Below are 26171 nucleotides of genomic sequence, written 5' to 3' on the forward strand. Positions count from 1 at the left end.
AACCCTGAGTAGAGATTGGCAATTCCAGGGTTAAAAATCTACAAAACAAAAGGCAAAGAGGAGCTGTTAACTTGAAAACTACCACTTCATGTAGAACAGAGCATTCTGAGCTTTGCAGATATAGATAGACTAATAATAAAGAGTCACTCAAACGTGTGAATGAAAAAAAACACAAGTCCAGGTCTGTTTTTGAGGAGGAAACATTAAAACATCGATCAGAAAATGTCGTAATATGGACCCTTTAAGTTTTAAGCTCTTTACACATTAAAAAAAGAAATTACAAACATGAGTAAAAGGCACTTGAGGTGAAAAAATAAGATACCGTTTAAATAATTTTAGTGTTTCGATTTAGCGGAAACAAAAACACAAAATGAAAAACATACAAAATATTTGACTTTTTTTTTGGCTTTTCAAAACTCCAAAACAGACAATTTCTCATCTTTATAGTACAGTCCTTCATTATTAAACCATTCTGTCCGTTCCCTTTATCACATGATTCTAGTAAAAAAAAAAAAAAAAACACTGCAAAAATAGAAAGTAGAATCCACTTTAAGTTAAAACGAGTAAAATTAAGAAAATCGTTAGATAAGATCCGACAAATACAGAAAGTCATTTGGAAATACAGATGTAGATTTGACTTTACAATATTGTTTTCCTCTATTTAAAAGGTGCACAGTGTAACTTTTTTTTTGCTTGTCTCCATGGAGATGTTATTGCTTTGCCTGGAATGTTCCACAGTATGACTTTAAACATTTCCATCCAGCATTTATTCATTACGGGCGTTTCTGTCGCTCAAAAATACAACATTTCCTTCTGTGAATAGGGGCGCCTCTCCACAGATCTGACCTGTAATGTAGCCTAGTGCTATAACCTGCTTAGATAGGTTTACTCTACACTGCTTAACATTCTAGACAAAGCAAAGGCGTTTCCATGGAGACAAACAAGTGACGCAGTGAGTGAACCTTTAATGACCAAAAATGTTTGCGTCTTGATGATTAATTTCCTTTTTTAAGTACTTTAAGGAGGTTTTGTGTAACGTGGAGCCCTCTTGTCTTCATGGAGATGTTATTGCTTTGTCTAGAATGTTCCACAGTAGGGCATTAAACGTTTACATTTCACGGGAGACAAGCAGAAGACGGCACGATGCAAACGTACACGGCAGAACTATGGATAGGCAAGCTTGGTTTTTTGTTTGAATAACTGAATAAAAGAGGAGTTTAATGCCGTACAGTGGAACATTGCAGGCAAAACAATAACATTTGGTTCAGACCCTCTTCCAAAAAAGTTGCGTAATAAAACTTTTTTAAACCGACGTGTCAAAACTAAGATCAAATTCTTAAAGATGCAACTTTTTTGGTCACGTCAAACGCTTTTCTCCATGAAGATGTTATTGCGTTGTCTGGAATGTTCCGCAGTATGGCATTAACGCTTTCTATCTTCACGGAGCCCAAACCAGACCAAGTTACGGGTCAGATCTGTGGAGAGGCGACCCCGCTCACAGTCACAATGTTTGTTTTTCTTGGTATTTTTGAGCGATAAAACCACCTGTAATTGAAAAAAAAAAAAAAGTAAGGCAGAGCTGTTTAAAGTCACACTGTGGGACATTCCAGGCAGAGCAATGACGTATCCATAGAAACAAGAAGGTGACGGACCCTGAATCGAAAAGTTACACAGTGCACCTTTAAGTTTTGTCGTAAAATATTGATAGACTTTGCAGTAAACCGTGAGGCAGGTTGAATCCCTTCTTTGCTAAATTGCACACAGTAGTTTGTTTGTTTTTGTGTGTGTTTGTGTTTGTGTGTGTGTTTTGTGTGTGTGTGTGTGTTTGTGTGTGTGTTTGTGTGTGTGTTTATGTCTGTGTTTGTGTGTGTGTGTGTTTGTGTGTGTATACTGTGGTCAGATGCTGAGGGTGATGCTGTGTATGGTGGTCGCCGGGATCTTTGAGTCCGTCTCGTCCCCGCAGACTCTGAAGACGACGCAGGAGGACGAGGGGATGGAGGCGGTCGCGCTCACCGTCTTCCCCGACCAGAAACCCTGAGCTCCACGTTTGTACATCTTTACTGTCACCTGGAAAAGAGAGACGGAGGAGAGAGAGGGAATGAGGGGAGGAGGGAAGGGGAGGAAAAAAAAAAGAGAGTGAGAGGAGAGAGTGTGAGAGAGATAGAGAAAGAGAAAGAGAAGAGGGAGGCAGAGAGAGAGGAGAAAGGAAGGGACCAAGAGGAAGAGAAGAGAGAAAGGGTGAGAGAAGGAAAAAGAGAGGAGATAGAAAAGAAGGGAGGAAAAAGAGAGAGAGCGAGGGAGGAGCATTAGTCAAATACTGAGTGAATTACACAGATTCTCCGTTTGGCATGGTCCCTGTTAGTGGTGTGTGTGGTTCAGGTTCAGGTAAAAACAAGCAAAGTTAGGAAAGAATAGTTAGAGCAGATTGTTCCATTTATAAATCGATAAACACATTTTCCCAACCCCAGTATTTCAAAAGGTGCAACGCCCCTATCAAATTACTCACAATAATTAATCGTGCTATTTCCAAATTCATTCAAAATGTATCTGATAAATAATTTTAAAATCATAGTTTTTACAAACATGTTCTTGTGAAGACATGTAAAGATGTACTTGACTTAATATTGGAGTTAATTAGTGATAAATCAAAATATATGTCCTTTGTTTTAGTATCAGGATGCGACAGGCATATTGTGATATATGTCATATTGTTTCGTGGCAATGCACATCCCTACTGCCTGATTCATCAGCTGGTTTCACTTCGTAGAAACCGTCTGACCTCGCAGCATTAGGATTCGTTCGCTCGACAGTAGGTGGGTACTTTTTTATTTAACCGATCGCTGCTGTTTGGTCAGGACGTATGTAATGCTCCAAATCCCGTAGGAAGAAGGACAATAACGTCTTTCCCCTTGATAAAATTCACCAAACATTCTCTTTGTTCCAGCTTTAAATCCTCCACATACAAAATGTTCGCTGCAAACTCCGGATGATTTCTTAGGCAGTCAAGTTTCCTTTTTGGTCTTTCCTGTGGATCAGTCCTGCCTATCGCCTTCACCTTTCACTATTTTTCAATTCCGTTGGGAAGGGAAACAGTTTGAACGGAAGTTTGCAGTCACACACATCTGATTTCCTTTTGCAGTTATGGAGTTTGCAAACAAATTTCTCGAGCCATTTTCCGCTGTTAGGATCCAACAACCACACAATTGTGATGTCCGAATCCCAAAACTAAAATATGACAATATCAGAACCAGAAACAAAAGTGATATGGTTCAAAAGACTTGAAAAGATTGACTTTGTCAATAGACACATCCCACTGGGAAAACAAACATGGAGGTTTGATGCTCACTTTTTTGGAAAATCCGTCCCAGTATGGATTGTGCAATGACCGGAAGTCCGACATTCTTGATGCGTCTATTATACCTGTGTATATAATATATATTATAACTCTGCACATAATAGACATATATGTGTTGTTGTTAGATTTGTACTGAAATGCAGGTACTGTAAATTATAGCTTATATTGTACAGGAAATTAAAAGTCCATATGTTCTTAGTTAATTTGGGCAGGAGAAAAAGGGGTGAGGTTAAATAAGTATTTACTTCCTCCCACTCCTTTTTTCGGACACAAGTAAAACATTTATTTTCGCTTATTATTACAGAAAATAAATATTTACTTTATGTGTTATATCTAAGTATTTATGTTCTCCATGCATGTTCTATGTATTACTGTCCCAATAAACATTCATTCATTCATTCATTCTTGTGACTAAACTCACGTCTCTACATTATTTGCTAATTTCCTTTCTCATACCTGAGTGTTTTAAAACAGCTGTAGTTCATAATACATTTTAACATCCAAACCTGCTTCACACAAAAGCAGAATTTGGACATTTTTTGGTTCGACTTTTACATGAAAAAATATCTTGGTTTCCTTGTCGTATTTGTCCGAATAACAAAATACCTCCCTGGCTTCTCTATGCTCCCATTTTCTTCCAATTTAGCATTAGCCATTTTTTCAATTACCCCTTTTTTGTCCTCCTCTTTCATCCTTTCTTTCTCTTTTTTGTCCTAACGCTCTGGGCTTTTAGTTAATGCTTTTGACTATGTTTCTTGCCCATTTCGTTGTGTCATTGTAATATGATTTTCAATGCTGCTTTTCACATCAAAAAACGAGATTAGGTATTAGTGAAAAATACCCCCTCCTTTTGTGCGGGGCCATTGTAAGGAGGTATTTTAATAGCATGTAGCACCCCCGTTAGCGCAGCGGATGCTAAAGGGACGGCACTTGTGGCTAACCCAATTATATGACAACAAAAGGAGAAAGAGAGGGTTTAGGGCATCTTTGGAACCCTGTATTTTACTTATTATATTGAAAATAGAGCAGAAAAGGGGGGATAGTGCTGTGAAGAAGTATGTGACAGAGACAGGAGGGGACAATACACACTTCAGAAACAGAAGATGTGTTAATGTGTGGAGAAAATAAAAAAAATAACACATATTGGTGGTAAAACACGAGGGGAAAAAAGACAAAATAATAGAAAGGTAGGTTGGTAGAAAGTGTTATGTTAAAATGTTGATATAAATGTTATGATATAATATGTTAAAGTTGTATAATTAAAAATGGTATGATATAAATGTTATGATAAAATGTTAAGTTATAAATATTATGTTCAAATGTTATGTTATGATAAAATGTTATGACAAAATGTTAAGTCATAAATGTTATAATCAAATGTTATGTTATAAATGTTATGATAAAATGTTAAGTTATAAATATTATGTTCAAATGTTATGTTATGATAAAATGTTAAGTCATAAATGTTATAATAAAATGTTAAGTTATAAATATTATGTTCAAATGTTATGTTATGATAAAATGTTATGTTATAAATGTTATGATAAAATGTTAAGATATAAATGTTATCTTAAATTGTTGTTATAAATGTTATGTTAAATGTTGTTACAAATGTTATGATAAAATCTTATGATATAAATGTTATGATAAAATGTTGTTATAAATGTCATGATAAAATGTTATGATATAAATGTTGTGACAAAGTGATATGTTATAAATGTTATGTCATGTTATGTTAAAATGTTATGTTGTTACAAATGTTATGATATAAATGTTGTGTTAAAATGTTATGTTTAAATGTTATGTTACAAAGGTTATTGTTACGACCCGGGTGCATCAAACATATTAAAGAGGATACAGGAGGCGAAAAGGTTACAAAAGTAAAAGTTTTTATTTTTAAGTTAATTTTAATTTACTTTAAAACGCTAAAACCCCTCCCGTGCCCCAAAAACAAAGTAACAACTAAAAGGTGGACCTGGTGAACCATCCAAACAGAAGAAAATCATGCGGCGCTGGACCAACCCCGTACAGAAAAAACGTATCCCCAAAACTAACCTTACTAACAAAAGGTTAAAACAGGACAGCCGGTCCCACCAGGTCAAACACAAAAGGCTAACAGCAACTAACAGCCACGCCACAAAACATATATAATCCATATACAAACAATATATATCCATATATTAAAAAAGGGGCGCCAGTACGTAACAGTTATGATAAAATATTATGTTAAAATGTTGTTACAAATGTTATGTTACAATTGTTATGTTAAAATGCAGAATGTATTACCGTATTTTCCAGGCTATTAGACGCGCTCTTAAGCCTCTAACCGCATCAAAAAACGATAGCACCACAATCCAGAGCACCCTATACACGAATCCACTCGGGTGTCGCAGCACGACTTCAGTAAACTACAAAGGTGCACCACCCGCAGAACACACAAACACACACGGAGCAGACAGCGACCGCACAGCGAAACACACCCACGGACACACTCATCACTCCACGCCGACGAGGAACGGAACGGAGGAACGAACCGAAAAAGCGAGTGCAATGTGCCACTTCTAGACACAACTGAACAACTGAGTCACTGCGAACACGCCGACAATCCGTTGGTCCCAGACAGCACCCTCCCTACACGCCACAACTGAACAAAGCCCAGAGTCACCGTGAACGAACAAACAAACAAAACCACTCACCCATCACACTGTTGTGTTTCATTTAAAGTCCGGTGCGGTTTATTTGTGAAAAAAGTTCGAAAATAGGCCATTTAATGACAGTGCGTCTTATAATCCAGAGCGTCTAATAGCCTGTAAAATACGGTAAACATGCATTGTGTAACTTTTCAGGACACACCACCTGCTTGTCTCAACGGAGATGTTGAATAATAATTTTGCCTTCAGTGTTCCACAGTATGGCATTAAACTAACCTATCTGTCCTATACACTGAGGACTATTATTATGAAGCAAAGCAACAAAATCTCTCATGGAAACAGACAACAGATTATATTTATTCATGTTTTGTGAAGAGAAAGTGCACAGTCACAGATATGATTACTGTGGGATTCAAACCTCAAACCCTCGGGTTAGTGGACGACCGCCAGAAAACATTTGCGCTCTAGCCAACAATTTTAATTTCTTCTTTAATCTTTAACTCTTCACCTTGAGTTTATGATCTTGTTTTAATCTAACCGCACTTACACTTCGGAAACCATACACCATATACTCGTTTAATTCCCCTAAATGAGTCCTAAATATCAGGTATCGTGTAAATTCTTTCTGCGTTTTATCTCTGAGCGACTGTTCACATCAGCCCGACCCTCCTCTGACCTCAAACTGAACCTGACATTTACACTGCACTGACTGGAGTGACCGGAGTGACTGGAGTTTGAACCCTGACGATCGCAGCCTCGTTATTACAAGTTAATGTTTTTTTTTTTTTAGTAAAATGATTCGATCAGGAAGGAAGCTCAGACTGTTCAAAGTTCACGTGTGGGGTCCAGACCTGCTCACGGTAATGTCACTGTATTTGTTTTCATGGAAATAAGTCTGAAAATTATTATTATTTTATCTGTTCAAGTATTAAGATGTGTCAGAACATCACAATCTGTGTATCATTCGTTCATTTTTTTCAATATAAAACCCAAAATAAGAAAACGAAAAAACAACAGGTTTCTTCATTATTTGTCTTCAGAACCAAAATGAAAAAAAGGAAAACGATTTGTTTTTTCAGTTTTTGATTTTGTGTGTAAATGAAAAATGAAAAAAACATAACGACCGTTTCCTGTTTACGTGACTTAAATTGCAATGCCGGACTAAACCAGGCCTGAACCAGGACTAAAACAGGGCTAAACCAGGTCTGGGACCAGACCGGAACCAGGCTGGGACTGAGACCAGGACTTAGACCTGGACCAGACCAGGACTTAGGCTGGGGCCAGGCCGGAACTGAGACCGGGACGGAGACCGGGACGGAGACCGGGACGGAGACCGGGACGGAGACCGGGACGGAGACCGGGACGGAGACCGGGACCAGACCAGGACTGAAAACGGTTTAGTCCTGTTTTAGTCCTGGTTCAGTCCTGGTTCAGTCCTGTTTTAGTCCTGGTTCAGTTCTGTTTTAGTCCAGACTCAGTCCAGGTTCAGTCTTGGTTCAGTCTTGGTTCAGTCCTGGTTCAGTCCTGTTTTAGTACTGGTTCAGTCCTGGTTTAGTCCTGGTTCAGTCCTGGTTCAGTCCTGTTTTAGTACTGGTTCAGTCCTGGTTTAGTCCTGGTTCAGTCCTGGTTTAGTCCTGGTTCAGTCCTGGTTTAGTCCTGGTTCAGTCCTGGTTTAGTCCTGGTTCAGTCCTGGTTCAGTCCGGGTTCAGTCCGGCATCGCAGTTTAAGTCACGTAAACAGGAAACAGTCGTTATCAGTTTTTTCCATTATTCATTTAAGCACAAAATAAAAAACTGAAAAAATGAATCATTATCTGTTTTTTTTTTCATTTTGGTTTTGGAGACAAATAATGGCGTAAACAGTTGTTTTTTCGTTTTCTTATTTTTGGTTTTAAATTGAAAAACGAATGAACGAATGACACAGGGATTCATCACTGTTATTCATTTAATATATTTTATTTGTAAAAATGATTTACCTTTATGATGTGACCTTTTACTTTGCCCCAGAAAGTAATAATTAAGTAATATATTTAAAGCAACGCCGTATAACTTGGACGTGGCACTTCAGTTATACCGTTCTATTGAAACACGAAGTTAAAACTCTACTTCAGAGCATTCTACATGGGATAGATGCGTTTTACACCATATTTTGGAATATTATACGCATGCTTTTTGTAATAAAAGCATAAATAAAAGCTTTATTTTTGTCTATTTTTTGTCTAAAAAGTTACACAGTGGGGCTTTAAGGCTGACAAGCACAGGGTATAGTTCAATATTAAGGATGGGACGAGACACAATTTCCACAAGACTAAATGAGATACAAGTTTGGCTCCACAAAAACGAGACAAAACGAGATTTTAACATCATTCCTAATATAGAAATTTCACGATTCGGTTTCCAGTTTTGGCCTCACAATGTTGTATTTATTTTATTTCATATTTTTGTTTCCATTCTAGTGCTGCTTTCTGGAAACTGTTAAAAAGACGTAACTCACCAACACGTAACCCTTTTTTGTCCAATCCAGATGTAAACACTGGAAAAATCTCACAAGATAATTTTTCTCATGTGTGCACGATCTTGTGGCCAGTGAGGGTTGTTGAACTTCTGGTTATGTCCTTGTTGGTTGAAGATTTGATGATGGGGCACATTTATGAAGCTGGTGGAGAATACACGAGACATTTCCACAGATATTCTGCCCTTGAAAACCATTCATCGGAAGTTCTGCAACCCTACAGCGCGGCACTTCCTGTCAATTTTGTCTGATGAGATCTTGCACCATCCCTATTCAATATACAACACTAATGATACAAATAATACCACAATAAAGCAATATGCAGAAAAATAGCCTATGTAAATGTAAAAAAAAAGTCAAAACTAAAATTATGAAATGACCAAATTCACTCCTGCAAACTCATTTTTTGTAGTGTAAAGTCAGAGCCAGTTCAGATCTGGAGTCATGAACTTAAAGAGGAGGTCGTTCACAGGTTCAGATGTAACAGGATATTTTATAATTATTGTATTTTCACTAAAGTTTGTCAGAAGAAACCAAACTTGACTCCTGACAAGACGAGACAGGCCCCTGCTGTTTGAGAATGTCGTTTAACGCAGAGAACATTATGTCTGTATCTTAATAATTACAGCTTTTATGATTTTATAATTGTACCAACTCAACTTTGGTGTAGTTCTGGTTTTCCAACTATTTTTTTTTTTTTTTTTCTTGCTCTGGGACACTTCTCCATTTGCTCGTTTTCCGTGAATATTGGCTCTTGTCTCTTTCACTGCTGGATTTTCTAACTTTCTTTTGCATGAATCAACAATTTTGTAGAGATTTTGGGCTTTGGACGAAAATAGAATTGAGTAAAGATCAGATCTACTTCGACCTTCGAACATTTTCCGAGAGGGACAAAGTTGAAGAAAGTATTTTTACAGTTGGATAAACAGGAGCAGATCCCGAGGGCTTCAACTGGTGTCAAACTGAAGTATTTAGTCTCAGTTTCAAAGACTTCTACCTTTCCCCTCTTTCTCTCTCGTTTTCCGTTTCTTTCTCCTGTTCTCTCTCTCTTTTTCTGTCTCTTTCTATCTCTCCCGCTTATCTCCCCCTCTCTCTCACTCTCTCCTCACTCCTGCTCCTCTCTGTTTCTCTTGCTCTCTCACGTTCTCTTGTTTCTCTCTCTCTTTTCTGTCTATTTCTGTGTCTCCCTCTCTCCTGCTCATCCTCCCCTCTCTCTCACTCTCTCCTCATTCCTGCGCCTCTCTCTGTTTTTTTCTGTCTCTTTCTCTCTCTCCTGCTCATCTCTCTCTCTGCTGCTCCACTCTCTCATTCTGTCTCTAGCTGCTCTCTCTCTCCCCCTCTTTCTGCTCCTCTCGCTCTCTCCTCCTCTTTCTGCTACTCACTCTCTCCTGTTTCTGCTCTTCTCTCTTCTGCTCCTCTCTCTCTCTCTCTCTCTGTCCTGCTCCTCACTCTCTCTCCCCCTCTTTCTGCTCCTCTCTCCCTCACTCTCCCTGTTTCTGTTCCTCTCGCTCTCACTCTCCCCTGTTTCTGTCTCTCTCTCTTCTGCTCTCTCTCTCTCTCTCTCTCTCTCTCTCTCTCTGCTCCTCTCTCTCTCTCTTCTGCTCCTCTCTCTCTCTCTCTCTCTCTGCTCTCTCTCTCTCTCTCTCTGTTCTCTCTCTCTCTCTCTCTCTGCTCTCTCTCTCTCTCTCTCTCTCTCTCTCTGTCTCTCTCTCTCTCTCTCTCTCTCTCTCTGCTCTCTCTCTCTCTCTCTCTCTGTCTCTCTCTCTCTCTCTCTCTCTCTCTCTCCTGTCTCTCTCTCTCTCTCTCTCTCTCTCTCTCTGCTCTCTCTCTTCTGATCTCTCTCTCTCTCTCTCTCTCTGCTCTCTCTCTCTCTCTCTCTCTCTCTCTCTCTCTCTCTCTCTCTCTCTTCTGCTCTCTCTCTCTCTCTCTCTCTCTCTCTCTCTCTGCTCTCTCTCTCTCTCTCTCTGCTCTCTCTCTCTCTCTCTCTCTCTCTCTCTCTCTCTCTCCTGCTCTCTCTCTCTCTCTCTCTCTCTCTCCTGCTCTCTCTCTCTCTCTCTCTCTCTCTCTCTCTCTGTCTCTCTCTCTCTCTCTCTCTCTCTCTGCTCTCTCTCTCTCTCTCTCTCTGCTCTCTCTCTCTCTCTCTCTGCTCTCTCTCTCTCTCTCTCTCTCTCTCTCTCTCTCTCTCTCTCTCTCTCTTCTGCTCTCCTCTCTCTCTCTCTCTCTCTCTCTCTCTCTCTCTCTCTCTCTCTCTCTCTCTCTCTCTCTCTCTCTCTCTCTCTCTCTCTCTCTCTCTCTCTCTCTCTCTCTCTCTCTCTCTTCTGCTCCTCTCTCTCTCTCTCCTGCTCCTCTCTCTCTCTCTCTCTGCTCTCTCTCTCTCTCTCTCTCTCTCTCTCTCTCTCTCTCTCTCTCTTCTGCTCTCTCTCTCTCTCTCTCTTCTCTCTCTCTCTCTCTCTCTCTCTGCTCTCTCTCTCTCTCTCTCTCTCTCTCTCTCTCTCTGCTCTCTCTCTCTCTCTCTCTCTCTGCTCTCTCTCTCTCTCTCTCTCTCTCTCTCTCTGCTCCTCTCTCTCTCTCTCTCTGCTCTCTCTCTCTCTCTCTCTCTCTCTCCTCTCTCTCTCTCTGCTCTCTCTCTCTCTCTCTCTCTCTCTCTCTCTCTCTGCCTCTCTCTCTCTCTCTGCTCTCTCTCTCTCTCTGCTCTCTCTCTCTCTCTCTCTCTCTGCTCCTCTCTCTCTCTCTCTCTCTCTCTCTCTCTCCTGCTCCTCTCTCTCTCTCTCTCTTCTGCTCCTCTCTCTCTCTTCTGCTCCTCTCTCTCTCTCTCCTGCTCCTCTCTCTCTCTCTCTCTCTCTCTCTCTCTCTCTCCTACTCCTCTCTCTCTCCCTCCTAAACTTCTGTTGCTTTCTCTCCCTCCTGCTCCTGTCGCTTTCGCTCTCTCTTCTGCTCCTCTCTCTCTCACTCTCTCCTGTTTCTCTTCTGCTCCCCTCTCTCTCTCTTTCTCTCTCTCTCTGTCCTGCTCATCTGTCTCTTTCTCTGTCTGTCTGTCTGTCTCTCAGTCTCCTCTCTCTTTCTTTCTTCTTTTTTTGAAAAATGTCATGTTTCAGATTTCCCTCTTTCTCGCACTCTTTCTTCTGCTCCTCTTTCTCTCCCTCTTTTCTCCCTCTCTTCTCTCTTTCTCCATCTCTCTTCTTCTTTTTAAAAAATGTCATGTTTCAGATTTCATCTTCTCTGTGTGTAAAAACACGCCTCGGGATCCTGCTTCACCTTTTGGCCCCAAACCTCAACACTTCATTCATAAAAACGACTCTTTACAAACACGACAAAGTTAAAGTCACAACAGAGACGAAGAGTTCGGTGATCGTTTTCCTGTCGGGGAATTCACAGCACAGATTTGTGAAATAAAGTAACCTACATTTGGACAAAAGAGCGTTTTCTATTGTTTTCTACAGTCACACGAGTCTCACACTTTGTTTTAATTGATTGTTTTGACAGTGTGGGAAAAAACACGTTTCTTGCTGTTTTCATAAAGTAACAAGACCTGGGTTGGACCTGGTGAATTCCCGGTTTAGATTTGGTTTAGATCTTGTTAGTCCTGGTTATATCTCTATATTTTTTTGGCCTGTTCTGCTGTTTTACCCTCCACAAAAGTTACACAGTGCAACTTTACATTTATTTACTTGTGAGTTTAGTGTTTTGTTCAGTGATTCTGCTGAAATCTGTGATGTTTTTCAGTCCCATGTGATTTTTTTTTTCTTTCTTTCCTTTTTCCTCGTAAACAGTCGTATTTGTTTTGATGCAGATGAATCATGTTTGTCTCTGATTGGCTGATCCACCTGTCAATCATGCCCATGTGAACTCATGCCAGTCACATCTTCATAAACAACTGGAGAAGGGTCTAAACCAGGTCTAAACCTGGTCTAAACCATGTCTAAACCAGGTCTAAACCAGATCTGAACCAGGTCTGAAGCAGGTCTAAACCAGGCCTAAACCAGGACTAAACCAGGTCTAAACCAGGTCTAAACCAGGTCTAAACCAGATCTGAACCAGGTCTGAAGCAGGTCTAAACCAGGCCTAAACCAGGACTAAACCAGGTCTAAACCAGGTCTGAACCAGGTCTAAATCAAACCAGGTCTGAACAGGTCAAACCAGGTCTAAACCAGGTAAACCAGGACTAAACCAGGTCTAAACCAGGTCTAAACCAGGTCTGAACCAGGTCTGAACCAGGTCTGAACCAGGTATAAACCAGGTATAACCCAAGTCTAAATCAGGTCTTAACAAGGACCAACCCAGGTCTAAACCAGGTCTAAACCAGGTCTGAACCAGGTCTGAACCAGGACCAACCCAGGTCTAAACCAGTTCTAAACTAGGTCTAAACCAGAACCAACCCAGATTTAAACCAGGTCTAAACCAAGTCTTAACAAGGACCAACTCAGGTCTAATCCAGGTCTGAACCAGGTCTAACTCAGGACTAACTCGGGTCTGAACCAGCTCTTAACAAGGACCAACCCAGGTCTAACCCAGAGCTTTACCATGTCTGAACGAGGGTCTAAACCAGCTCTAACCCAAGTCTAAACCAGGTTTAATCTAAGTCTAAACCAGGTCTCACCCAGGTCTAACCCAGGTCTAAACAAGGTTTAACCCAAGTCTAAACCAAGTCTGAACCAGGGCTAACCCAAGTTCAAACCAGGTCTTAACAAGAACCAACTGGTCTAAACCAGGTCTGAATCAGGTCTAAACCAGGACTAAACCAGGCCTCTTGTAACAGGAAACCGCTGTGAGTAACTTTAAATACATTTCCCACTAGAGCATTAAAACATTAAAACATGAACGCACTGAGTCTCTTCTTCTCAACGGGTCTGGTCTGGTCTTAAAAGGTTACGATTTTCGCCTGATTAAATTTTTGTTTAACTTTATTAACCCCGAGGCGCACAGACTGAACAATGAGCGAGTGCATTACGGAGGGACGGGGGGGCTCTACATGGACGTGCTCCGCAGAATCACAGCCGCACAGACAATGGGACAAGTGTGTGATAAACAGTTTATGGACATTTAGGCCAAAGTGAAACAGATGGTATGACTCTCGAATATGAAGTGGAGCGGGTAATGGACCACACACAAGCCCAAAATCACATCTAGAAGAGTTTAAAATTCTATAGCTCCGTGAATATATGTCATAATTTAATAATAAAAAAGAAATCTTAAACAAAACTGACTTTTTTGAGCTTTCTACCATGTTATAGTGTTGTTTCCTCATCAAAAACATGTCTGAGTTGCCGATACGATACATACCTCGATGCAAAGGCCACGACACGTTAATAATCTTGATACAGTGCACTTTCGGTTCGATATGATATATTTCAAATTGATTTGTTATGGTTCAGTAAAAATAATAGCTATACCATGGCTGTGATACAAAAAGTCTTTGTTAAACCAGTTTAATCATCAAAAACACAGTTCCCTCTATCTTTTTTTTTTTTTTTTTTTTTTAGCTATACAAGCATCACGAATTTTGGACTTCTGGTCATTGTGGAATGCAGACTGGGAAGGATTTCCCGAAAAAAGTGAGCGCCATCAAAGCAAAATCCCGATCCCTCGCTCAACCTCGGTTATGAATTTAAAAAGTCAACGCCAAAGCGAAAGGCACCAGCTGTTCACCAAGAAACATCTTCCACTGCAAAGAGACCAAGACGTGATGTTGCTGTAAAGTCAGTCGAACAAGAAAGTGCAGCTCAGTCTGTTTGTCTTCTGCATCTTTCCATTAACAAACGGGATTTTGCTTTGTTGTCGCTCCACATACAAAATGTTCACTGCAAACTCAGGATGATTTAGGCAGTTAAAGTTTTCCTTTTTGGTCCTTCCTGTGTAGGAAACCTGCCCATCGCCTTCAATTTTCACTATTTTTAAATTCTGTTGGGAAGAGAAACAGTTTGAACGGAGGTTTGCAGTCACACACATCTGATTCACTTTTGCAGTTACGGAGTTCACAAACTTCCGAAGCCCATTTCTCGAGCTGTTTTCCGCTGTTAGGATCCAACAACCACACAATTACGATGTGCGAATCCCAAAACTAAAATATGACAATATCAGAACCAGAAACAAATGTGATATGGTTCAAAAGACTTGAAAAGATCGACTTTGACAATAGACGCATCCCACTGGGAAAACAAACACGGCGGTTTTATGCTCACTTTATCGTAAAATCCTTCCCAGTATGTATTGCGCAATGACCGGGAGTCTGAAATTCGTGACGCATGTATTGTTGCACCATAACTCTTAATTTAAGCAAAGACACTTATAATTCAATATATTGTGATGGTCCACGATACGATATCACGATATTTCGGTTATTGTTACACCCCTACTAATAAATGGATAATAGTTTTATGTTTTATAGACCTCTAACTGTACAACATCCAAGCCTTGCCTTCTTATATCGACTTGAATTTCTTGCGACCGCTAAAACGAGTAGCTCTCTGGCATTTTCGTTCTGTAAAGGAGGCTCTTTAAAGGCCGTGATGTAAACTCCTTTATTTGATTTAGTCTCTTTTCTTGTGTAAAAGTGAATTGCTCAGATGAACCGTGATAATAGAGATCCAGATTAAACTCATGAATAAAACACGGCGAGGGCAGACACTTCATTCTATCTGAAAAGCCATTGTGTTTAATTGAGGAGATTAAAACTGAACTGGACAAATTTAGACTCTCTCTGTGATAATGAACTCAGATTCAGCGACAAAAACAGCCGTGGACGTGATCGATTTGGGTTAAAATATGTCTTAAAGTTAAAATTTAAACACGTACAGAAACTTCAGAGACTGGAGCAGAGTCTAACGACGACTAGCATGCTAACGTGCACTTCCTGATTATCAGACATCACAGTATTTTGCAGTTAGACACACAAAACACAAAACTAAACGAATCCAATAATACGTTTGTAGTTTGTAGAGGTTAAACTACAGGGTTAGCAGCTTTGTTTATGTTACTTAAAGGTGCATTGTGTAACTTTTTTTTACTTATTTCCATGTTATTGTTTTGCCAGGAATGTTACACAGTGTGGCATTAAAGAGCGAGTACTTTGCTTTACTTTTTAAATCACCAGTGTTACATTTTATTGTTGAAAATGCTATAGTCGTATTAAAATGTTTACGTTTCACTTTCGTTTTTGGAGCTCCGAGTCTGTTCTCCTTTTGCTCTCAGCGCTAAGTCACTCCCCCTTCAGAGCGCCATCACAACGCAAATCAGCGTAAAGAGACTCCTGCACATCACATCAGGTTTGTGAAGTCGCAGTGTACAGTTTTGAGTCATGTTTTTGTATATTTACGGAGATTTATTGTCATGTGGGAGCGTGGGTGATGTAGGCTTGTGGGCGGAGCTTCGTACAGAACCATACAGCTAAACGTAAAGAGGGTTTGAATAGGGCCTGGGAGAGATCGCTATATTACTCAAACATGCATGGATGACTCTAATAATAATTTGAATAATAATTAACCCGAATAATTTTAACTGGATCTGATGCTGATGCTTGCGCCGTATATGGACTGAACCAGGACTAAACCAAAACTGAACCAGGATTAAACCAGGTCTAAACCAGGACTGAACCAGGACTGAACCAGGATTAAACCAGATCTAAACCAGGACTGAACCAGGACTAAACCAGAACTGAACCAGGATTAAACCAGGTCTAAACCAGGACTGAACCAGGACTGAACCAGAACTGAACCAGGACTGAACCAGAACTGAACCAGGATTAAACCAGGTCTAAACCAGGACTGAACCAGGACTAAACCAGACCTGAACCAGGATTAAACCAGGTCTAAACCAGGACTGAACCAGGACTAAACCAGAACTGAACCAGGATTAAACCAGGTCTAAACCAGGACTGAACCAGGACTAAACCAGACCTGAACCAGGATTAAACCAGGTCTAAACCAGGACTGAACCAGGACTGAACCAGAACTGAACCAGGACTGAACCAGAACTGAACCAGGATTAAACCAGGTCTAAACCAGGACTGAACCAGGACTAAACCAGACCTGAACCAGGATTAAACCAGGTCTAAACCAGGACTGAACCAGGACTAAACCAGAACTGAACCAGGATTAAACCAGGTCTAAACCAGGACTGAACCAGGACTAAACCAGACCTGAACCAGGATTAAACCAGGTCTAAACCAGGACTAAACCAGGACTGAACCAGGACTGAACCAGAACTGAACCAGGATTAAACCAGGTCTAAACCAGGACTGAACCAGGACTAAACCAGGATTAAACCAAGTCTAAACCAGGACTGAACCAGGACTAAACCAGAACTGAACCAGGATTAAACCAGGTCTAAACCAGGACTAAACCAGAACTGAACCAGGATTAAACCAGGTCTAAACCGAGGACTGAACCGAGGACTAAACTAGGACTAAACCAGAGCTGAACCAGGACTGAACCAGGTCAGAGCGGAGTTCTACGCCGGTCCTTTCGCCCGCGGTCACCCGACGGTCTACATGGGCGCTTCTCCGGCGTTTTACCGCAGCTGATTGATGTTGATATCGCGGTGATTTTAGCTAATTTGTATGAAGAAAAACTAAAAACCCACCACTTCAATCCAGGTTAAAAAAGCTTTGTGACGTGCGTTACTCACATTTGTACAGAGTAAAATATTATTATTTTTTTCCCTGTAATGCTGTAACATTACTGCGTTACAGCAAAAAGCAAAACATTACAGTAATTCATTACTTTTATAACATGTTACTCCCGACACAATAATCCAAAAAATAACAAAACATCATATCGAGGCACTTTGATATCGTTACATCCCTCGTTATACAGCATGTTGCAAATTCATAAAAGTTAATTCCCAGTGAAAACATATGCATGAGGTCCTCTTATTTACTCTTGGCAATATAACGATACAGCAGCCCATGATATCGATACTGTATCATCACATTAAACGATACGATATACTGATATTTCAGTATTTTTGCGCACTCCTACTGAAGAGGTTTTAGAGTCATCCATGAATCCGTGTATCAGTCGTTCATTTGTTTTTCATTATTTGTCTCCAAAACCAAAATTAAAAAACGGATAATGACCGTTTCCCATTTCTGTGACTTAAACTGTGATGCGCCACATAGGGACTGAACCAGGACTGAACCAGGTCCGAGACCAGACAGGAACCAGACTGGGACTGAGACCAGGACTGAGGCCGGGACCAGACCAGGACCAGACCGTGATTGCGACCGGGACTGAGACCGGAACCAGACCAGAACTGAAAATGGTTTAGTCCTGTTTTAGTCCTGGTTCAGTTCATATGCAGCACAATAGTTGCAGTTTAAGTCACGGAAATAAAATGCTTGCAACACAATAATCTGAAAAATAACAAAACATCGTATCGAGGCACTTTGATATTGTTACATCCCTCGTTATACAGCTTAGCGCTTGTTGCAAATTCATAAAAGTTAATTCCCAGTGAAAATATATGCATGAGGTCCTCTTATTTAACAAAATATTCAAATGCAGAGGCACCGTGTTTGCGCTATAGAGTTAAGTACACTGAACTGAATTAACAAAAGAGGAAGTGAAGAGCTCTCAGCGGTAACCAGGCGGCCATTTTACCTCCAAACTCACGTCCTGCGAGAGTCCTCCACCAAAACACGTCCAACACAACTAATCAAAGCTATTACACAACGCGGCGTACGAAATGTCTTCTCCAATTTAACGCGGATACTTGTGATGCTACGAGTGTCCGTTCCTTGTAATTGAATGGTTGGCGTCGCCGTTACACAAGCTCTTCTGGAAATTATTAGCGATTCCGGGCGTCTTTTTGAGAGCCGCATTACAATTACAGAAATCGAAGCAATTTTCAGCCGGAAAAATGGTCTCGTATGAATCAATTTGTGATAAAAAACTTTGCAGGACCAGCTTCATTTGGTTCGATTATTTTTCTATCAGCGTTAACGGGACTTTTGATGGAGCGAAATCGAGGAAATTTTCGAGTTTTGTGGGAAGGTTTGGGGTAATTGGAGAAGTTGGTTGGATTCGAGGGACATTACGTGAAATAAGACGGCAATTTGAGATAATCGTTATAGTTTAATAAAGTTAAATTAAAAGTAAAACGAGGCAGGAGACTCGAAAGTGCAAAGAACAGTACAATTCTGAATATTGGCCTTGAGTTGTGTAATTCTGAGTTATAGTTAAAGTCACAATATGTAACTTTTTTTTTTTTTTTTGCCAAAATTAGATGAAAATAAATGCTTTTAATTAGTTCTAGTTCAGTTCTGGTTCAGTCCTAGTTTAGTCTTGGTTTAGTTCTGGTTCAGTCTTGCTTTAATTTTGGTTTAGTCCTGGTTCAGTCTTGGTTCAGTCCTTGTTCAGTCCTGGTTTAGTCCTGGTTTAGTCCTTGTTTAGTCCAGGCTGAATCCTGGTTCAGTCATAGTTCAGTTCGGGTTCAGTTCTGGTTTAGTCCTTGTTCAGTCCTGGTTCGGTCCTGGTTTAGTTCTGGCTCAGGTCTGGTTTAGTTCTGGTTCAGTTCTGGTTCAGTGTTGGATCAGTCATGGTTCAGTCCTTGTTCAGTCTTGGTTTAGTCCTGGTTCATCCTGGTTCAGTCCTGGTTTAATCCTGGTTCCGCCATGGTTTAGTCCTGGTTTAGTCCTGGTTCAGTCTTGGTTCAGTCCTGGTTCAGTCCTGGTTTATTCCTGGTTCAGCCCTGGTTCAGCCCTGGTTCAGTCCTTGTTCAGTCCTGGTTTAGTCCTTGTTCAGTCCTGTTAGTCCTGGTTTAGTCCTGGTTTAGTCCTGGTTTAGTCCTGTTTAGTCCTGGTTCATTCTGATGCTGCAGTTCAGAATAAAAGACAAATGTTTGAACAAGAAGAGAGGAAGCCATTTTGAGAACAATGACCGATGTTACCGCGGCAACAAGTCTTATTATTACTATTATTATTATGAATGCTCATTTTTGGGATAACGGGTCAGACGGGTTTTAAATCAGATGGTAAAACTGGGACGTATTGTTGAAGTTATTGTAATTACGTAACATTAATTTCCTGCTTTTGAACTTGAAATGAAAACTCTCTCCTCCTGAAACATGTTCTTTTGTTCACTGGTTTAGTTCGTCCTGGTTTAGTCCTGGTTTAGACCTGGTTTTAATCTGGGTTAGGATTTGTTTAGTCCTAATTTAGTCCTGGTTCAATTCTGGTTTAATCCTGATTCAGTCATAGGTCAGTTCTGGTTCTGATTCAATTTTAGGTCAGTCTTCGTTCGGTCTTGGTTTAGTCCTGGTTCAGCCCTGGTTCAGTCCTGATTCAGTCCTGGTTCAGTCTTGGTTTAGTTCTGGATTAGTCCTGGTTCAATCCTTGTTCAGTTCTGGTTTAGTCCTAGTTTAGTCCTAGTTCAGTCCTGGTTTAGCCCTGGTTTAGTCCTGATTCAGTCCTGGTTTAGTCTTGGTTTAGTCCTGGTTTCGTCCTGGTTCTGTCCTAGTTCAGTCCTGATTTAGTCCTTATTTAGTCCTGGTTCAGTCCCGGTTTATTCCTGATTTAGTCCTGATTCAGTTCGCATTCAGTCCTGATTCAGTCCTGGTTCAGTCCTGGTTTAGTCCTGGTTTAGTCCTGGTTCAGACCTGGTGGTTCAGTCCTGGTTTAGTCCTTTTTCAGCCCTGGTTTAGTCCTGAATTATTCCTGGTTCAGTCCTGGTTTAGTCTTAACATAATCAGATGTTAAAACCTGAGCAGCAGTAATATTATATTCATTGTTTATTGGAGTAAAAATGAAAATACTCTCTATGTCTTACTTTCATGATTTTATGGAGGAGTGACAGTCAAACAAACACTACTGGTACTATGTATGACCAGTTACTGCCACCTGCTGGTTACTGATAGAAAAAATAGATGTGCAGTTAAATGTAAGTGTTTAAATGAGGTTAAAACAATATCTGCTGTTACAGTCCAAGAGTCACGAGCTGTTTTCAGATTTGTGCAATCTGAAAACCACCAATGGGTAGTTTGGTTTTATTGGTTCTAGACTGTGATAATAATCGTAGATGAGGGGCAAGGTCCAGATTTCCATATTGTTTATTGTATTTTGTATTGTGTATTGTATTTTACCATGAAATATTCAGAAGGTAAAGTTGAAAATTTTAAATTTCTATTACTGACTAGACCCACGAATTCACTATTACAACAGAAATCTGCATTTTAATAAAATTCAACTCACCTGTTACCAGAGGAGGGACCAAGACATTGTTTTGCGAGTCTCAAGTGAGTCTCGAGTCTTTGACCTCAAGTCTGAGTCAAGTCCCAAGTCAAATACAGGCAAGTCCAAGTCGAGTCTCGAGTCACTGGCCCATAAGTCCAAGTCAAGTCCAGGTCGTCTGCTTTGAGCTTCAAGTCATTTCAAGTCTTTAAACCAAAGTACCAAATATAGATTGGATTTTTGCAATTTATATGAAGTTTAAACTAAATTGTACTTAAAAGTCATGGTATATTTATATATAAGTGTTGTAGAAAATGCAAATTTTTCCTTTTTAAATGTCTTGACAAGATCTTAGTGTGAATCATTATGGTCGGAATAGAATTAATTAAGATTTAAAAGTGCTAATTATCAGTTATTTTGTCATGAAGGATCATGTTCTGTGTAGTTCCCTCTGTTTTACTGTATTGTACTGTATATTACTGTAGTACTTTTGAGGATACCGCATCACAGTACTTCAGTTTCATCCAAAGTAACAAAGAGAAGTGGGAGGGACATGTTCCAGTTTGTTCCTTTAAAATTAATCACCACATTTATCAACTGTAAAGAGAAAAGTATTTTCTAAAAACATATATTTTTTTTAGCAGAAGCATCAAGTTTTCTCAAGTTGAAGGGCTCAAGTCCGAGTCAAGTCCCAAGTCACTGACCTTCAAGTCTAAGTTGAGTCCCAAGTCTTAATCCATTTTATCAAGTCAAGTCTCAAGTCCTAAAAATAGTGACTCAAGTCTGACTCGAGTCAAGTCACTCTGCCTGTTGCCCATTTATATTAATTAATACTAATTACTGGCCTAGTACAGCATGTTGTGACGTCATCTGAAAACCAGCAGTTAATTCTACCTCCACGTTCCTCTCGAGTTCTCACCTGCGGCGTGTGCCCGAGCAGAGCCCACAGAGAGTCCGCAGACAGGGCCTTGTTTCGGCTGAACTCGATGCTTTGAGTCTGGGTCCGGTCCAGAGCGATGAAGGGACAGTCCTGGAAGTCGCCCCTCAGCTCCTCTCCGCTCTGCAGCTTCAGCAGGTCCCAGGTCCCCACACGAGACAGAACCGAGCGCACGGAGCCCAGCTGGGAGTAAGACAGGTGACCTAGACGAGAGAGGAACGACATTATGAGATCAGACTTTAAAGACGCACTATTTTATGTGACCCAGTAATCAACACAGATGGGTGCAGTTATAATGTAGATGTATACAGTAAGTTCTTGGGTCTAGTCAGTAAGAGCTTGTAAATAATGTGTGAATTTGGATATTTCATGGCAAACTACAACATAATTAATAGAGGGTATGATGTAAAAAAAACACCACAAAATTACATAGTGCACCTTTAAGTCTTAATTCTAGCTATTGCATCTAATTTAAAATGTTGTTTACTTATTTTATTTTATTTATCTCCATCGTACCAGAGATCCATGATGGCGTGAGAGCGTCTGAAATCCAGCCCACGTATCCCTCTCTGAAGGAGCAGAGGAAGTCCTGGACCCGGGTCTGGACCAGGATCTCGGTCTGGTTCTGCAGAGTCTGGTCCAGGTCCAGGTCTGAGGACAGGAAGAGGACACGAGGGAAAAACAGACGATCACGGACAGAGACGCCGCTGCGCCTCAGGTGAGCGACGAGGGACTGAGTCTTCTTCTGCGGGGACACAAGAGGACATGAGCGTGAGATTTAAGGCGCATTGTGTAAGAGTTTTGATTGGAGGTCCATCACCTGTTTGTTTCTATGGATACGTCCTCGCTCTGCCTGAAATGTTCCACAGTGTGACATTAAACAGCTCTACTTTACATTTATGCAATTACAGGTGGTTTTATAGCTCAAAAATACCTAAAAAAAACAGACATTCTGACTGTGAGCGGGGTCGCCTCTCCACAGATCTGATCTGTAACTTGGTCTGGTTTGGTCTCTATGAAAATAGAAATGTTTAATGCCATACTGTGAAACATTCCAGACCAAGCAATAAAATCTCCATGGAGACAACCAGAAAAGTTACACAATGTACTAAAAAAAAAACAAAAAAAACCCCCACAGAAACTACTACTACTACAACTACTACTACCACTCCTACTATAACTACTACTACAACAACTACTACTACCACTACTCCTACTACTCCTACTACTCCTACTACTACTACTACTACTACAACTACTACTACTACTACTACTACTACTACCTACTCCTACTACTCCTACTACTCCTACTACTACCTACTACTACTACTACTACAACAACTACTACTACTACTACTCTACTACTCCTACTACTACTACTATAACCACTACTACTATAACTACTAATACAAATACTAATCAATAATCCAAAATACAGGGAAAAAATCTATTTTTTTTGGGATTGCACTATTCTGAAATCTTATTGGTCACAGATTTGGAGTCATATAAATCATGTTTTTGGGTCTAAACTGATGTTTACTTTTGAGTGTTTATACTTGGGAGATGTTAATGTCCAGAATTGGAGAAATGATGATACAAAGTTATTGGCAACCCTGTTTGTAGCAAGCAAAAAAAAAAAAAAAACATGACAAGAAAACAGCAAAGGGTGGATCCTCCATCAATAGAGGAGTAGAGAGAAAGAGTCTATGAAATCTACGTGATGGAAAAGAAAAGCTGCGTTTCACCCTTCGGACCCAAAGAGACTCTTTTTACGAAATGGACCGAGTATGTGAAACTTATTAGATTGGACTTTTTCTGAAAACTAATAAACACATCTCGATCGATATTTCAATGAACGACTGTAACAGCACTCTTTGTATTATTGAAAAATGTAAAAAATTAAAAATTACAAAATACAGGGAATAATACAATTTACACATAAGGAAGGCATTTTAAACCTTCATTTAACAGAATCAAGGTGTTCAGCAGATTTCTGAAGGATTATTTAAAAAAAAAGATTTATTTTTGTAATAATTTGGGACAATATTACCCTCTCATTTTTAATTTTAGAAAGTAGAAATGTAGCTTTTCAAAAAGTGAGATAAAAAAGTATTAATTCAATGCCTGAGCTTTTTAAAACTGCTTTATTTGACTCGTGTTTGGTTTTTGGTTTTATCATCAGGTCAAATCTATAAGAGAGAAAAGTCAGTGTGTCCCGTATGGAGACAGCTGTGTTTATGCACCTGCTCCTCCCCCAGGAACATTTAAAGAACATCAGACTTTCAAATTAAGAGCCCCGTTTAACACAATCACACTCTTTCAAATTAAGAGCCCCACTTTAGCTTTAGGAAATGGGATTAAATTTACATAAAAATGACAGAAATTACACAGTTCAGTTTAGTCCTGGTTTAGTCCTGGTTCGGTTCTGGTTAAGTCCTGGTTTAGCCCTGCTTTAGTCCTGCTTCAGTCCTAAATTAGTCCTAGTCCAGTCCTGGTTCAGTCTCGCTTTAGACCTGCTTTAGTCCTGGTTTGGTCCTACTTTAGTTCTGATTCAGTCCTGCTTTAGTCCTAAATTAGTCCTGGTTCAGTCCTGCTTTCAGTCCTAGTCCTTCAGTCCTTTAGTCCTGAATTAGCTTTAGTCCTTTAGTCCTGCTTTAGTCCTGGTTCAGTCCCAGTTCAGTCCTGGTTTAGTCCTGATTTAGTTTAGTCCTTAGCTTTACCTGCTTTAGTCCTGCTTTAGTCCTAGTTGCTTTAGTCCTGGTTTAGTCCTAGTCCTTTAGTCCTAGTTTTCAGTCCTGGTTTAGTCCTTTAGTCCTGGTTTGTTTAGTCCTGTTTAGTCCTTTAGTCCTTTAGTTTTCCTTTGTCCTTTAGTCCTGGTTTAGTCCTGCTTTAGTCCTGTTTAGTCCTGTTTATTTAGCTTTAGTCCTGGTTTAGTCCTGCTTTAGTCCTGGTTTGGTCCTGGTTAGTCTCTGTATTCACCTTTATGGCTCTGACTGGATCTTCCGTCTGTTCGATTCTCGTGTTGGTGAAGTTCGTTTCTTCTTCTCTGACTTGAATTTGCCATTTTGAGTTTTGCACCGAGACTTTTCCGCTCCACGTTTTCACATCGATGCAGAAGATCCCATGACCTAAAAGAGAGTAAACCGAAAATAATAATAATCTGAAATGTTAAAAGTGCAGCGTGTAATTTTTCTGATGTAGGGTCTGCTGCCTGCTCGTCTCCTTGGATGTTCCACAGTGTTGCATTAAACATTTATCCAGCATTTATTTAATAACAGGTGTTTACATGTCTGTCTCCATGGAGATAAATAAGTTTAATGTCGCACTGTGGAACATTCCAGGCAAAGCAATAACATCAGGTGGCGGGTCCTACACCAGTAAAGTTATGCAATGTGCCTTTAATCTTATTCAAACTAATTTTAGAAGTATTTTAATATAAAAACCTGTACATATAATCACTTCAATGGACTAAAAAAAACATACATATTACAATTATTGCTCCAGAGACTTGAAATTGTGAGATAAATAAATTAATTAATTCCATCCAAACAAAGGAAAAATTTACACACAAGGAATTTCTGACAGTTTAAACTAATTTTTGAAAATAATGGGACTCGGTGATCTGGCCAAAAAATAAAATGTTGATTAGTTGGAACAAACTGGCCGATTATTTTATTTTATTTTTTTTACATTTATACATAATCTTATCCACACACATTTTTTTTCTTTTTTTTTAATACATATTTTTATATTCGATGATGAAAAACACAAAATAATTTGATAAAGTGCCCATCCCTAAATAACTTTACAAATAAATGTAAATGTAAAATGTAAATCAATGTTAATTTGACTATGTCTGGTCCTTGTTTTCAACAGTTATGGAATTAGATTTAGATGAACTTTATTGATCCACAGGAGAAATAATATTCACATAGTAGATCACACATCAAGATATATTATAATAAATATAAAATAAATATAAATATAAAAAATAGTAATAAAAACTTCTAAATAAGTAGCAATAAAAAAAATAGGAAGAGGCTGGTGTCAAATAAGTCCTAATTATATAAATGTAAATTATAAAAAATAAGCATATAATAATAAATAATAAATATATACATGTAAATATCAATAAATAATAAATATATACATGTAAATTAACTCTGCTTATGTCGTATGTTAAAGATCTGATTCAGTCTGGGAACTGAACCTGGGACATTCTTGCTTTAAGTCGACCACAGAATTAACCACTGAACCACTATGTTTTATTTGCTGTTTACTCGTGTTTTGTAAGTTTATTATTGCACATTTCAACTACTGTATAGTATAAAAACCTGTAAATAAAATTAGTTCAAACAACTGAAAAAAAAAATAATTGTGAAAAATAATGGGACTCGACGATCTGGTCAAAAAATAAAATCTTGATTATCTGGAAAAAACTGGACGATTAATTGCTGTTTACTCTTGTTTTGTAAGTTTATTATTGTACATTTGAACAACTGTGTCTCTGTACTTTCCTTTGTTGGCTGTTTCTAAACACAAACCAGACCAGCT

The 26171-nt window shown here is 39.5% G+C and overlaps 1 protein-coding gene across 1 annotated transcript in view; it reads right to left on the bottom strand.

Annotated features, from left to right (window-relative positions):
• Positions 1-665: 665 nt before the first annotated feature.
• Positions 666-26171, bottom strand: part of si:zfos-911d5.4 (uncharacterized) — a 33557-nt gene continuing 8051 nt past the window's right edge. The window contains exons 4-7 of the mRNA XM_055150359.1: positions 24597-24745; positions 22134-22362; positions 21600-21820; positions 666-2067 (exon numbers count right to left, since the gene is read on the bottom strand). Coding sequence (XP_055006334.1) covers positions 1897-2067; positions 21600-21820; positions 22134-22362; positions 24597-24745 — 770 coding nt within the window. The 3' untranslated portion in view covers positions 666-1896. The remainder of the gene's footprint in view (positions 2068-21599; positions 21821-22133; positions 22363-24596; positions 24746-26171) is intronic.

The sequence above is a fragment of the Boleophthalmus pectinirostris genome, unplaced genomic scaffold (assembly GCF_026225935.1).
Source record: "Boleophthalmus pectinirostris isolate CB_2022bp ecotype Guang Dong unplaced genomic scaffold, ASM2622593v1 HiC_scaffold_14, whole genome shotgun sequence".
Taxonomy (NCBI): domain Eukaryota; kingdom Metazoa; phylum Chordata; class Actinopteri; order Gobiiformes; family Gobiidae; genus Boleophthalmus; species Boleophthalmus pectinirostris.